The sequence below is a fragment of the Anolis sagrei genome, chromosome 1 (assembly GCF_037176765.1).
Source record: "Anolis sagrei isolate rAnoSag1 chromosome 1, rAnoSag1.mat, whole genome shotgun sequence".
Classification (NCBI taxonomy): Eukaryota; Metazoa; Chordata; class Lepidosauria; order Squamata; family Dactyloidae; genus Anolis; species Anolis sagrei.
Genome location: NC_090021.1, coordinates 287296607 through 287309772, shown reverse-complemented (window position 1 = coordinate 287309772; position 13166 = coordinate 287296607). Strand labels below are relative to the sequence as shown.

Here is a 13166-nt window from a genome sequence, read left to right as displayed (position 1 = left end):
TTTTAAACTTTATAATATTAAACAGAGATAAGACATCTGCTTGTGTTTACATTAAGATACTCGCATGTGCATATATGAGGTCCAGCAAATAACCAAGTGATTTAAAAAAAAACCCTTCTGCTGGATGGTTCCCATCCACCTTCTATCTTAATCCACTACAAAGTCTGTGAGGATGGTGGGAGACCATTCTCTGGGACTGACAAGTCTGTGTGTGGACCTCTTGTCAGGTCCCAGGATTGTTTGCCTCAGTTTTAAAAGACACATTTTGGCAATGCCTGGAAGCACCCTATGTGGACCAAATTTGTACATGGAGCTTAAGTGTAGGAAGAACACATTTGCATGAGATTTATGCAGATAATTTTCCCTTTTCTGCATGGAAAAGTGGAAGGAAAGAATGATCTTCCCAACTGATCTGATCTGAGAAAATTCTTTGTGGCTTTCAAACACGCTAGGAATCAGGCCAGCTGGGATCATGCAAAACTCGTTCATTCATCCACCCCCACAGCTCACTATAGCAAAATATCACAGCCCGTTTCCTAATTTTATAGTCTATGCCACTAATCAAGATAAGTCAGGTGGAATTCTATATTTTCTCCACCCAGACTTACACCTGGGATAAGGTGCTAAATCATTTGTTGTTGCTATTGTGTGTCTTAAAGTCATTTCCAACTTTTGGCTTTCTTGGCATATGTGCCAACAATTTGGGAAAAACTAATTGTCTCTAATCTTACTGTTTAGTTGGCACAAATGATTATCTTAGGCATATCAGAACTTTGCCAGTTCTTCTTCTTATTCTGACTGTAAAGACAATATGCTCAATATGCTCTTGACCTTGCCAGCTATGAGAATGTCCAAAAGACTTCAGGGAGTGCCTCAGGCTGGATCTACATTGCCCTATATCCCAGGATCTGATTCCAGATTATCTGATGTGAACTGGATTATATCAGCCTCCTTCTACACTGCCCTATAAATTCCAAATTATCTCCTTTGGACTGGATTATATGACAGTGTAGACTCATATAATCCAGTTCAAAACAAATAATGTGAATTACTTGCTTTCATAATCTAGATTATATGGCAGTGTAGAAAGGGCCTCATATAATATAGTTCAAAGCAGATAATGTGGATTATCTGCTTCAATGGTCTAAATTATATGGCATCCACCCTGCCATATAATTTAGACCTCCCTTTCTCACACTTCAGGGGTGAGAAAGGAGGTATATAAATACTGTAAATAAATAAATAAATAAATAAATAATCTGCTTTGAATGGGATTATATGACAGTGTAAACTCATATAATCCAGTTCAAAAAAATTAATGTGGATTATCTGCTTTGATAATCTGGATTATATAGCAGTGTAGATCCAGTCTGAGTCTACACTGCTAGATAACCTGAGATAGGGCGGGTAATCTGGAATCAGATCCTGGGGTATAGGGTAGTGTAGGTCCATCCTCAGAAAGATTCTGGAGCCCTTTAACCAGGGTTTTCCAGTAAGTGAAAATATGGCCTAAGACTAGATGAAAAGGTGCACAAATATTCCAGTCCTTTCTACACTGGATGAAAATCCCAGAGACTCTTGGGGGGGGGGGGGGGGTTGGGGTTTTTTAAACAGTTTTTCCCAGATTTCTGTTCCCACACCCTCCCACAACCTTGGACTTTTGCTTGGAGGCTGGCTAGATGCCATCCTAGATCTCCAGACCCCCTTCAGTACCCCTTCAGCCCCCATTTCCCCATTTCCCCCTCCAAAACATATCAGATCAGTGAAGGCACCTCCAGAGAGTACTCTCGATGCTCAAAAGTGACATGTCAGGAGGTGGAGCAGGAAGTGGGAAATTCCTCAGATAAAACCGATACAGGTTCTGCATTTTGGGCCTGTCTGGAAGGGTTCTCAGAATATGAGGGTCAATTGAGACATCAAAAGAGGCACACATATGTACACCTCAGAGATGCATGAATGCACTCACAAGCACATGCAAAGAGAAAACTTTGAACAGAAACCTAGAGGTTTCAGACTTCCTTTCTTGCTGACTGTTATTTAGAGATCAGTAGGAATGTGAGTAAAGGTGACTAAGAGGTGAAATGGTGCTCATCTTCTGCAGCCTGAGGTGACCAACTAATTCTGAATGGTAGGGCCAGTTCTAATTTATATTATTATCTTCAAATTCTTCATGAGGCTATGGACCTCATCACATTTGCCACCAGAATAATCAACTGTTACCCCACATCTCGCATCATCCAGCTTTCCCCCATTGATCTTCATGCAACACAGGAAGCCTCCCATGTTGCTGCCACGGTGTACACCAGTTCCTCCTCAGTTTTGCCACGGACCCCCATTGGAAGTAGATGTATGCTATGGGACGGGAGCCAGCAGGAAAAACTGAAGAGGAACTGGCATAGGCAGCCGAATTTTAACCGTCTAATGAGATTGTTAGACAAGCAATTCAGCCCAAAGCTATTATCACACTACAACCATTTTGCCAGTAGTTTCACAATAAATCTTACAAAAAAGGCAAGTTTGCTGTGATTTGATCTACAACTACAACTGGCTTCCCCTTGCCAGCCATCATGGATAGAGTCGTGCTGGAGCCATACATTAACATTTGAAGTAATAAAGCATATATGTTTTTTTAAAATTTGTTGTGCAAAGAGGTATTTAGTATCCCATTGCATAATAGCCCTGCATTGAGCAGCTTCAGAATTTGCCCCGTGGTCATGTGGTGGCTAGGGAAGGGCAGGTGATATCTAAGTACTGTATATTTGGAGTATGTCAATGAAGATTCAGGAAGGTGATGGCTGGATTTTTTTTTCTTCACAGCTACAGATTGGCAGGTGTATGTTGACAAATTACTTCCTGATCTGCTGACCATAAAATGAAGCGTGGGAGTATGCATAAGTGCTGAGGCCATGGTTTTTGCAGAGGGAGATGAAAAAGAAGAGCAGCATGAAATAGACTCAGAGTATTAAGCTCCCTGTTTGTCATGTTGGTTTGTGGTCAAACTGTCCCTAAGTCTTAAAGTGCAGTATGCATTTTCATGTCAATGAGCAAGTACAAAGCATTTTGCATAGGATGTTCATTCAGCTGGCTGATCAGGTTTGCAATAAACACTTCCCACAATCTGTTTTTATTCTTTCTTTCACCTTGCTTGTCTTGCATTTTGGGCCTGTAGCACAAGGTTTGCTTTCTAACAGCAAACCTTTCCATTTACAAGCACAATTTAAACTCAGTTTATACAACATCTGACCATCATTCAGAATACTATCTGACTTCATTGCATAACCAGAAAATCAGAGGTTGATGTTGTCCTTTACATGCTTGCAGTGGTGACGTAAAACAAGAACATGCCAATGACCAAAATCAATGATAGCTTAATACACCACAGCCTCTCTGAAACTTACTGATTTCTGAGACATTTTGGCCATGATTCTGTCTGGAACTACATTGCCATATAAATCTATATTATCAAAGCAAATTTTATCTGCTTTGAACTGAATTATATGAGTTTACACTGCAAGATAATCCAGTTCAAAGCAGATAATGTGGATTACCTGCCTTGATATTCTGGATTATATGGGAGCGTAGAAGGGCCCAGATGAGGGCTAGGATAGACTAACACCCCTTCTACACTGCCATATAAAATCCAGATTAACTGCTTTAAACTGGATTATATGACAGTGTAGTTTCTTCTAATCTAATTCAAAGCAGATAATGTGGATTGTCTACTTTGATTATAATGCTTTGAACTGGATTATATGACAGTGTAGACTTTTATAATCCAATTCAAAGCAGATAATGTGGATTATCTGCTTTAAAAATCTGGATTATATGGCAGAAGTGGCCTCATATAATCCAAAGCAGATAGTGTAGATTATCTGCTTAGATAACCTGAATTATATGACAGCCTTTGGCTGGATCTACACTACCATATACAATCCAGATTATCTGCTTTGAACTGGATTATATGGCAGTGTAAACTCATATAATCCAGTTCAAAGTAGATAATGTGGATTGTCTGATTTGATTATCTGGATTATATGGCAGTGTAGATCCAGCCATAAAGAGATAGACAATCAAACTTTCCAGTATGTATCTAATAAGGGTTATACAAAACGAATGCTATAGTTTTCTAGTAAATACTCTGTTTCATCTGCATAGGTGAGATGTTTTAAGGATTTCCCCTTTCCTCTTAATTTTTTTTCTGCAGATTTTTATGAACTTCTGAAAACTTTGGGATTCTTTCAAACCTGCTTGTGCCTTCTCTTATGCATGAATTGTACTGTTTTCTGTTGACAATTAGACTCCAGAAAGTGGCATTTTAAGTTTTTCATTTTGGATTGTCTCATCATAGATTCAAGATGCAAAATGTAGTATGCAGTCAAAAACTCATAGTATACTAGGACTTGGAAGGGCAGCTATGACGGAACTAGACAAGAAGTTGAAGTGTAAACATATATCATTTCATACCAAAGTCAGAATTGTCCATGACACTATATTTCTGGTTGCTATTTATGATTGCAAAAGCTGAACAGTGCAGAAAGCTGATAAAAAAAATCATTTGAAATGTAGTGCTCGGAGAGAATTTGGATTGCCAATAATGGAAATAAATAGGTCTTAGAGCAAGACATGCCTTACGTTAAACTGAGGTTGCCATAATTTGGTCATATCATGAGCTAACTCATTGAAAAACAACAATAATGTTTGGGAAGGTAGAGGGAAGCACAAAATGAGGGAAACCGTACACCAGATGCATTGCTGCAGGTCTGCAAGACCTGACCAGGACTGTTGATCATGGTGAGCTTGGAAGTCTCATAGGTTTTCCAAAACCTTACATTATTATTATTATGTTATTGTTATGTTTATTTATACCCTGTTTGTTCTCTCTATGAGGAGACTCAAAGCGGCTGCCTCTGCACCTGCATCTCCGTCTATATTGAAAGATAACACATGAAATGCAGGACCAGATCAGCCCCATTCTTGCATTTGCAGAGGCACCTGCATAACCAGGAAGCAGGAGGGGAGAGTTTCTGCCTACTTTGTGCTGGTTGTAAGGTTGCTGTTCAGATGTCAACAAAGGCATCCACAATTGCCATTAGCTTAGATGAGATTCCCTAAGCAGCTAGGAGCAACAGCATTAATGAAAACACAGCGGTGTTCTTTGTGCTGACAAAGGGGCAAAGGGGATGGTGCCAGGTCTAGATAGTGGATCGGACTGAATCAGACCTGATATAGCTGTCCAGATTGCACCAAAACTGTGGGATACTCCAGGGTTTTCTAGAAACTCTGGAGTATTTGTGTCTTTGCCCAAAATGTGGCAAAGTTGGGGGGAGGGGGATTGCTAACTGTGCATCATGGAGACAACCAATCTGTCATCGGGGTAAGTCTATATTTGTGTAAGTGTAGATAACCCTAGATTTTCCAGATCAATACTATTCAGTTATTGTAACTTCATAAAGAAGAAGAATTTAAAAAGAAACAAATCTAAGATGGGACTCAAAAAAGAAATCAAGTTCTTGCATAAGTAAATATGATTTCAGAGACTAAAAAGAAAATGAGTTGTTTGAAGCAACAGGTTTAGGAAAGGTAGAAAAAAGAAAATGATTTTGAAAATAAGAGATGAAAAATGTTTTTAAAAGGATGATGAAGAAGATTTTTCATAAATACTACTCTGTTTTATGTATGAAATAACAATCTCCAGATAATAAATTATGATCATACTCGAACAACCAGAATTTGGTTATAATTTCAGATTTTCAAAGAACAGGATTGAATCAACCTATTAATGTGACAAAGGCTGAATCTACAGTGCCATATAATAATATAATGCAGTTCCACGCAGTTAAGCTAGATTATATAGGGCCCCATATACATTGCCATTTAATGCAGTGTACGAAATGCATTAGTCTGGGGCTTCCACATGACGCACACAGGCTAATGCGATTTAACACAAAGTAAACCAATTCATCCAGTTTTCCCAAAGTTAAAAAACACTAGGAATGGTCCAAATCATCTAGAAGTTTTAGGTCTTTCCCAGTTTTGGAAAGATAGGGACTGCAATTTCGAGTCCCCAGGAGGATCCAAAAGTGGGATTTCCTAATTGTTTACTTGAAAAAATATTGTGGGAATTTGTTGGCAGAAGGCTTTAAAGAATAGTAGAATTGTTCATTAATGGAGAAGCTAATTAAGTTATGTATCTGGAGGGAGTAGATATATTTGATGTTGACAACCATTAGTTGTGGAAATGGACGTTTATTTTCAGTATTAGTATTGTTGGGCGGGGGAGTTGTACAGGGTGAAGTAGCATAACTTCCTTTTTTCAAAACTTAATAAAACTCATTGTATGAATCAGAATTTTATTTTTTATATATAATGTAGGTGCATACCTAAAGTTTTGTTTTACGTAGTTTTGAAGATCAAATTAGGTAGGTGACATCCCCCATTCTCCATTTTCCATACACTGAGTAAACCGATTTCTGGCGTTTGTCATGACTCTTGCCAGCATAGCAGGCGTTATGTTGGCAATTTCTTCCTGGATGTTGGTCTTCAAATCTTGTAGGGTCCTTGGACAGTTCACATAAACACGGGATTTCAAAAAACCCCATAGAAAAAAATCATAAGGGGCCAAATCTGGAGAGCGGACTGGCCACTCCAAATCCGCTTGAAAAGTAGGCCTCAATGGCAAAAGCACGCTCCTCACTGTTCCAACGCATGATGGTGACTGAACTGTGTCAGGACAAAACTTTATACTCCCGCCTCTCGAACAAGACCACTAGCTCTCCGCTACGTCTTCAACCAACTGAATGGCACGCATTTAAAAAAAGGAAGTTATGCTGCCTCACCCTGTACTTTACATCTTTTTTGAGATTTTACTAATATCTTTAGTTTTGTTGCTGTTTTTCCTATGTGTGTTTTATATCTTTTTTCTATGTTGATAAACAGTTTTAATTCATATTTCTCCAAACATTGGCTTACAGCTGTTTTGGATTGCAGCCTCTGCGATACAGGTTTTTATCATGTCAGAAGTGAATTGGGAATATACTGCAAGTCACCTCTGGTTTGAGAGAATCGGCCGTCTACAGAGACATTGCCCAGGGGACCCCCGGATGTGTTACCATCCTGTGGGAGGCATCACTCATGTCCTCACATGGGAAGCTGGGGCTGACAGAAGGGGCCTCACCCCATCTCACAGATTCGAACCTCTGACCTTCAGGTCTTCAGCTCAGCAGTTCAGCTGGCACAAGGGTTTTATCCATGGAATCACCATGGCTCCTTTATATGCTCCTACAATACATGCTCACTATAGATTTGGAGAGTAGACATTAACTCCTACAATCAAAGCATTTTGTACCAAAGAAAGAAAAATGTTCCCAATGTTTAATTCGCAAAGCCATTTCATCCTAAATTATAGGATGCTTCATCGGATCCAAGTCCCTTCATTGCTAAATTTATTGATTTTCAAATGCTTTGATATAGTCTCAATCTCCTCCATCCCCAACATTGTCACACATGTACCATTCCAGCATCATACACAGGCAACTCCAGGTTGTACAAATATTTCTACAAATCAACTAGTTTTTAAGTAAAGCATAATTCCCATGAATTTCTCACCTGTTTAGGTGTTTTGTTTTGTTTTGTTTTGTTTTGTTTTGTTCAACATCGCTTTTTGACAAATTGCTGCCTGCATTTTTTAAAAAAACTAATGAAATTGTATATGAAAATACTGGAGATAGTATTGGGCAATTAATAGTTAATACCAGGAGTTCAAAATTACTGAATTCTATAGAGTTGAATAATTTATACTTTGTCACCTGTTAATCATAGTATAAATCCATTTTTTTTTGGAATTTGCACAGCCCCCTCAATCTATGGACAATATCTATGGTTTCATTTACTAATATTAAAAAAAACCCTCTCAGAAGTGCTTGTACAATCCATGGCATGCTCCTGGCCCAGGTAGAGTCTAAATATAGGCTTCACTATTATCCAGTTTCAGGAATCCACGGGGAGTGGGGGTGTCTTGTAATAATTCCACTGTCTATATGGGAATTGTACTGTGCTATTTACTTGGGAATATGTAGGTTTTATCATGTGTCACATTATCATTTCATACAGCAGCATTTCTGCTGAACTGGGACAGTAAAGAGGATTTTCAGCTTGATTATAAAGATATACTCCCAATTTAGACCAGCACATATCTTAGTCAAAACTTTCTATTATGTTTTTGTTTGTGTTCATTATGATCGTAGACTTCTTATACCACAAGAAAATTTATAGAAAGAGTTGATATACTCACAAAGGTCTGCCTTCCGGAGATTTTTAATTTTTATGATCTTGACTGTGAGGAGGCTGCATGGAGCAGACTCTGGCAGCTGAACAAGAATAAAAACAAGAGGTGAATTAACATTTAGCTTATTGTAATGATTACATCTCATGAATGCTTTGTATACCACAAACCAAATAATTCCCCATGGTCTAGATTTACAAAACAAGAGGCACAAGCTAAATAACCATCTGAGGGCTTGTCTATGTGGGCTTAATAGTGTTTTAAGTACCTTATCACATTGTCTTCAGGAAGGCTACTTCCTGTGTCCTGACAGCATCCTAGGATGTGGTACAGCAAGTGATGCGAGGACAGCAGTTTCTCCACTGCATCACAGATTCGCCACGCTATCTGGCAATTCCCCCCCACCGTCGCCCGACTTCAGGATTTAAGTATTATGTGAGGTCCTTAGACAGGACAGGCCGTAATTTTTACACCCTATATTCCTTGTGCTCAGGTGGCCTGAGGACATGGGATGGCAGTGCAGAATCGGGTTCAGAGATGCTAAATGATCAGAACTCCTTTTTGCCTCTACAGTAGCCAGGGGGTTGAAGGTAAAACCTCCCCATGAAATTTTCTAATAATGGGGCTTTTTAATATATAGAAGTGAATCCTGTATCCCTTCAAAATCTTCTGATCTTTCATAAACACTTCTGCTGCAGTTTTTTCTCTATGGCCCAGTCCAGTAAAGGTTGCCAAGTAATAAACATCACTTGCATCACCCCGGATGCCTTCTCTATGGACCAGGAAAAGTGGGGGCATCCATGGGGCCATGGGGGAAATTGTCACCCCATGCACTGCATTGCCCAGATTGCCCCCTTCCCCATCACAAGGGGAAAGCACCACCATCAAGCTTCCACCTGGACTTACCCCAGCTTACTGAATGAGGACAAAGGAATTTATGTTAAATTTCAGATATCTAGGGATCTCATCATAAAGATGAGGTCCCCTGGATCAATTCATCAGCCTCTGTGGCAAATCGGCAGGGTGGCAGGGCAACCCTGGCACCCCACATCCCACCTCGATGGCAATTATTCTTCCCCATTACATGTGGGGAAGCATTGCCATGGTGCTTGCCCCCCCCCAGTCTCCCGTGTTCGGGGCCAAGTGTCCTGCATTGTGTGATGGTTGACGTGGGGCTCCATCGATCAGCTGTACTGCAGGCATCCTAGGACGCTTGCAGCCCATCATGTGATGAGGTCATAATGTCTCCTGAGGGTACTCCCCTCAGCAGTTGCAAGGTAAATTTGCTTTATTTGTCCTTGGTAGATAAGGCCTGAAAAGTACTTTGTTGAGCTTACAGCTTTGATCTGATAATAATATTTATGGATAAATCTAAGAACACTATGAAAATGACATCTTTTAAACATTCAAAGCATGTTGGGATAATGAAATTTCATGTGCTATGTATTGAAGATGTGACTACAAAAAGAAAACTGTTTTAAAAGAAGATAAAGAATAAAAATCAGAAGAAAGACTCTAGAAAGAAAAAAGTAGTAGTAATCAATTCTAAGAAGAAAATGCTAATTATGAATCCTCTAAGTCTCTATTTTTGAGAGAAAAAATGTGATATAAATAAACATCATCATCAATTCCTCAGTTATAACATGCAATTGTTTTGTTTATAATCATTACTTGCAGTTTTAGAATGATTTTTCCTTATTTGGTTAATATAGTTGATATTTTGGCTCCCACACACCTATCTTTTGGGGTGTGTTTCAACACATATTTTCAACCCAAGCAGAATAGCACCTCATACTTTTGTGTAATCTCCCAGTGTCATGTCATGTCACTTCAGTCATGTGCAAAATATAAAGCTCATATGGTTTTCCAACATACATAGGACATTCCCACTGGTAACTTTTGCATTTATGACAGGAGAACAGCTTCCAACTGCAGGGTCTATATTAGTCCCCTACCCATGTCCCCATCTTAGCAGTATGGAAGAGCATACAATCAGCAAACGTGGCATTCCCCCAGCCCTAAAAAGATAGGACATGCCATATAGGACACATGATTCCTATAATACTGCTGAGAACACTTGGAATGCCTCACAGTAGCCACATAATACTCCTTCTTCCTGACAACCTGGAAGACCATCTGTAGACCCATAACAGACTTTCAGTCCTGCCATCTAAGCCAGAAACTCAGTCAATCCCTATAAAAGGAGCCTTCCAGTTCCTATTCCATACAGCCTGCAGTTGGATCCAACAACTATCATATCCCAGACATTGATCAAGAGGAAACCTATGTATGTCAACCCAACACTCAAGCAGAAATGTTCCCTATGTTTCAAACATTAGAAATGAAGCAATCCTACTTCTGCACTGAAAGATCATTATAGAAATAATGTCCAACTATTTGGTGAAATCATAGATTTTTTTTAAAAAAAATCTCTAGCTCCTTACCTGTTGTTTGCTTGTAAATATCCCCATTGCAAACCTCGTCTGACAGATTCCTAAACAGTTTAAAGACAAGTAGCAATGGATGGAGCAAATTAAGTCTTTGAACTGAGGCGTTGATGATCTGACTCACAGCTCCACCTCTCTCTTTAATTTCCATAGAATGAAGCAACCTGTTTCATCAAACACTTATGTTAAGACCAATGAACAAGTGTGCTGGAAGTTTACTTGTGACTTGCATCAATGGAAGACAGAAGAAACTAGAATGATCCTACAGCACTGAGTTACCAGGATTACCACTGACTGGTCCTGAGAAGATATATGCTTCCCTAAGGTTATGTAGGCAATTTCTAGCTGAGATCAGACCTCAGTTCATTCTTGACATCCAGATTCTTGTGGCCAGCATGATGAAGAAGAATTCAGCCTGGCTTGGAAATATCTATGAATCTTCATTGACTTTGTTGTTCCTGTGTTAAAATGTGAACTCTCTTCTCTAACAAGTAAATATGTTTTCTATTTTTTAAAAATGGGGTTTAAAATACACTACAACACCCTGTACCCACTGGACCAGAAACTGAGGTTTCACTTATCCACATCTGACAAAATATGGAAATTTTCTAGGTCCTCCGGGTAATACTGTGGAATGATTTCATGGAAATCTACCTTGGAATCTACCTGAGTGACTTAGCAAATTCCCTGAGGAAACACTTTACTAGGTCTTCCAAGGTGACTTTAGGGTAATCTCCAGAACCAGAGAAAGGGCCTTCTCCATGGCTGCCCCCCACCTCTGGAGCTTCCTTCCTAAGGAGTTAAAGATGTCCCCCTCCCTCCCCGCTTTGCTCACAGGCTTATGAGGAGGAGTAATAGTAGCTGGTAATAATACCATCATACCTCTGATTAATAGTTGCCATCCATATCTGTGCCCTGCTCACCCCACTAGCTCAATAGATATCTTGAGCAATGATTAATCGATTTGCCCCAAAGAAATGGGAAATTATTTTTTTCCATTTGATGTTTGATATTTTGTCTTATGTCTGTTATAACAGGCTGTGCTTTTTATTTATTTTATTTATTTAATTTTAGTTTGTTAAGTTATAATTTGAATTTATATGTTGGGTTGTATAAATTTGTTAGTATGGATGTATTGTTGTATTCAGGCATTGAATGTTTGCCTTTTTTGTTTGGGATCCTCCCTGAGTCCCTTTGGGTAGATAGAGCAGAATATAAATATATTATTATTATTATTATTATTATTATTATTATTATTATTATTTTCAAAAATGTTTGCTATTATCTATGACTTCCTGTTTCCACAGTAAGTATCCATGGGTACAGGGATAACATTGTATCTAAAACTTTAAAAAGAGGGCAACACTCTCTGATCTCTGAACGAGATGGTGTAGTTGTTATTCTCTCCTCCCTCCTACACCATTCCTACCTCCTTCCTACACCATTCCAGGGTGCAAGAGCCCAGATCAGGTGGACTTATGGGTGTAGTGCTTCTCATGCAATCCAGTCCCTCCCAAATAACTTATACATACCAAAGGAAGTTATAAAAGGGGGAAACAATGATGCCATTCCAGTAAGGTGAGAATTTGATTACAGTTCACATTGTTTAGCATCATTAAAGCATAGTACTCGATGTTGTAAACTGTTGTCCAGGCAGGTTATTGGAAAATATTAATGAGGTGTATTAGCTAATTGTAGCTATTTGAAACTATCACCATGAGGTAAGCAATACCTTTAAGAATCCAGGACAGAGAGAGCAAGAGAGCATAGATTATTATTAAAGAGCACAGCAAGGGTTGAAGTATGTCCAGCCTTCTAGAATTTGTAAGATTAGAAGTAAATGGGCAGCTTTTTCCAGGCTTCCCCAAATGGGACTATGTGTCTGGAAGTTTAAGTGTTTGCTGCTATAGTTTTTTATATATATCCAAGCAATTTTTTTTGTTGTCCCAGACTATATTTTCTAGCAACTACCAGAACCAGCTACAATGTTTTATTCCTAGTCTTGAGTGGGTTTCAGACAGGCCTGTAGCGAGGAGGTGGTTTTAGGGGTTCAACCCCCCCCCCCTGAAATGTTTCAGATTTTTTTTAAAAAAATGTTTTACTCATGAATTTTAATTGGTTAACCAAATCCCCATGCTAAGTCTATGAGATGCAAAAAAATTAAGAGTCCCTCCAGAACTGCAAGCACTATCTCAGGCAAATATTGACAATTTATTCACACTGTCATTACTTGCAGCAATAGTCGATGTAGTGAAGCAACCAAGTTGGGGATGTGTGTGTTGAATGCTCTCATTAAGGAGGCCAGATTTGGTGGAGGTGGTTGACAGGGGTGGAGCTGCAGGCTACTGAAGGCTGCTCTGCCCCCTGCTGTGCTCTTTGATTCAGCGTGAGCTAGGAGGCAGGTTTCAACCCCCCCCCTCCACGAAATTTTAACCCCC

General features: G+C 39.3%; 1 protein-coding gene across 1 annotated transcript in view; it reads right to left on the bottom strand.

Annotated features, from left to right (window-relative positions):
* The window catches only part of LOC137094748 (cytosolic phospholipase A2 epsilon-like), a 49239-nt gene extending 38208 nt beyond the window's left edge, over nt 1-11031 (bottom strand). The window contains exons 1-2 of the mRNA XM_067462833.1: nt 10726-11031; nt 8291-8366 (exon numbers count right to left, since the gene is read on the bottom strand). Of these exons, the coding sequence (XP_067318934.1) occupies nt 8291-8366; nt 10726-10752 (103 nt within the window). The 5' untranslated portion in view covers nt 10753-11031. The remainder of the gene's footprint in view (nt 1-8290; nt 8367-10725) is intronic.
* Nucleotides 11032-13166: the final 2135 nt, after the last annotated feature.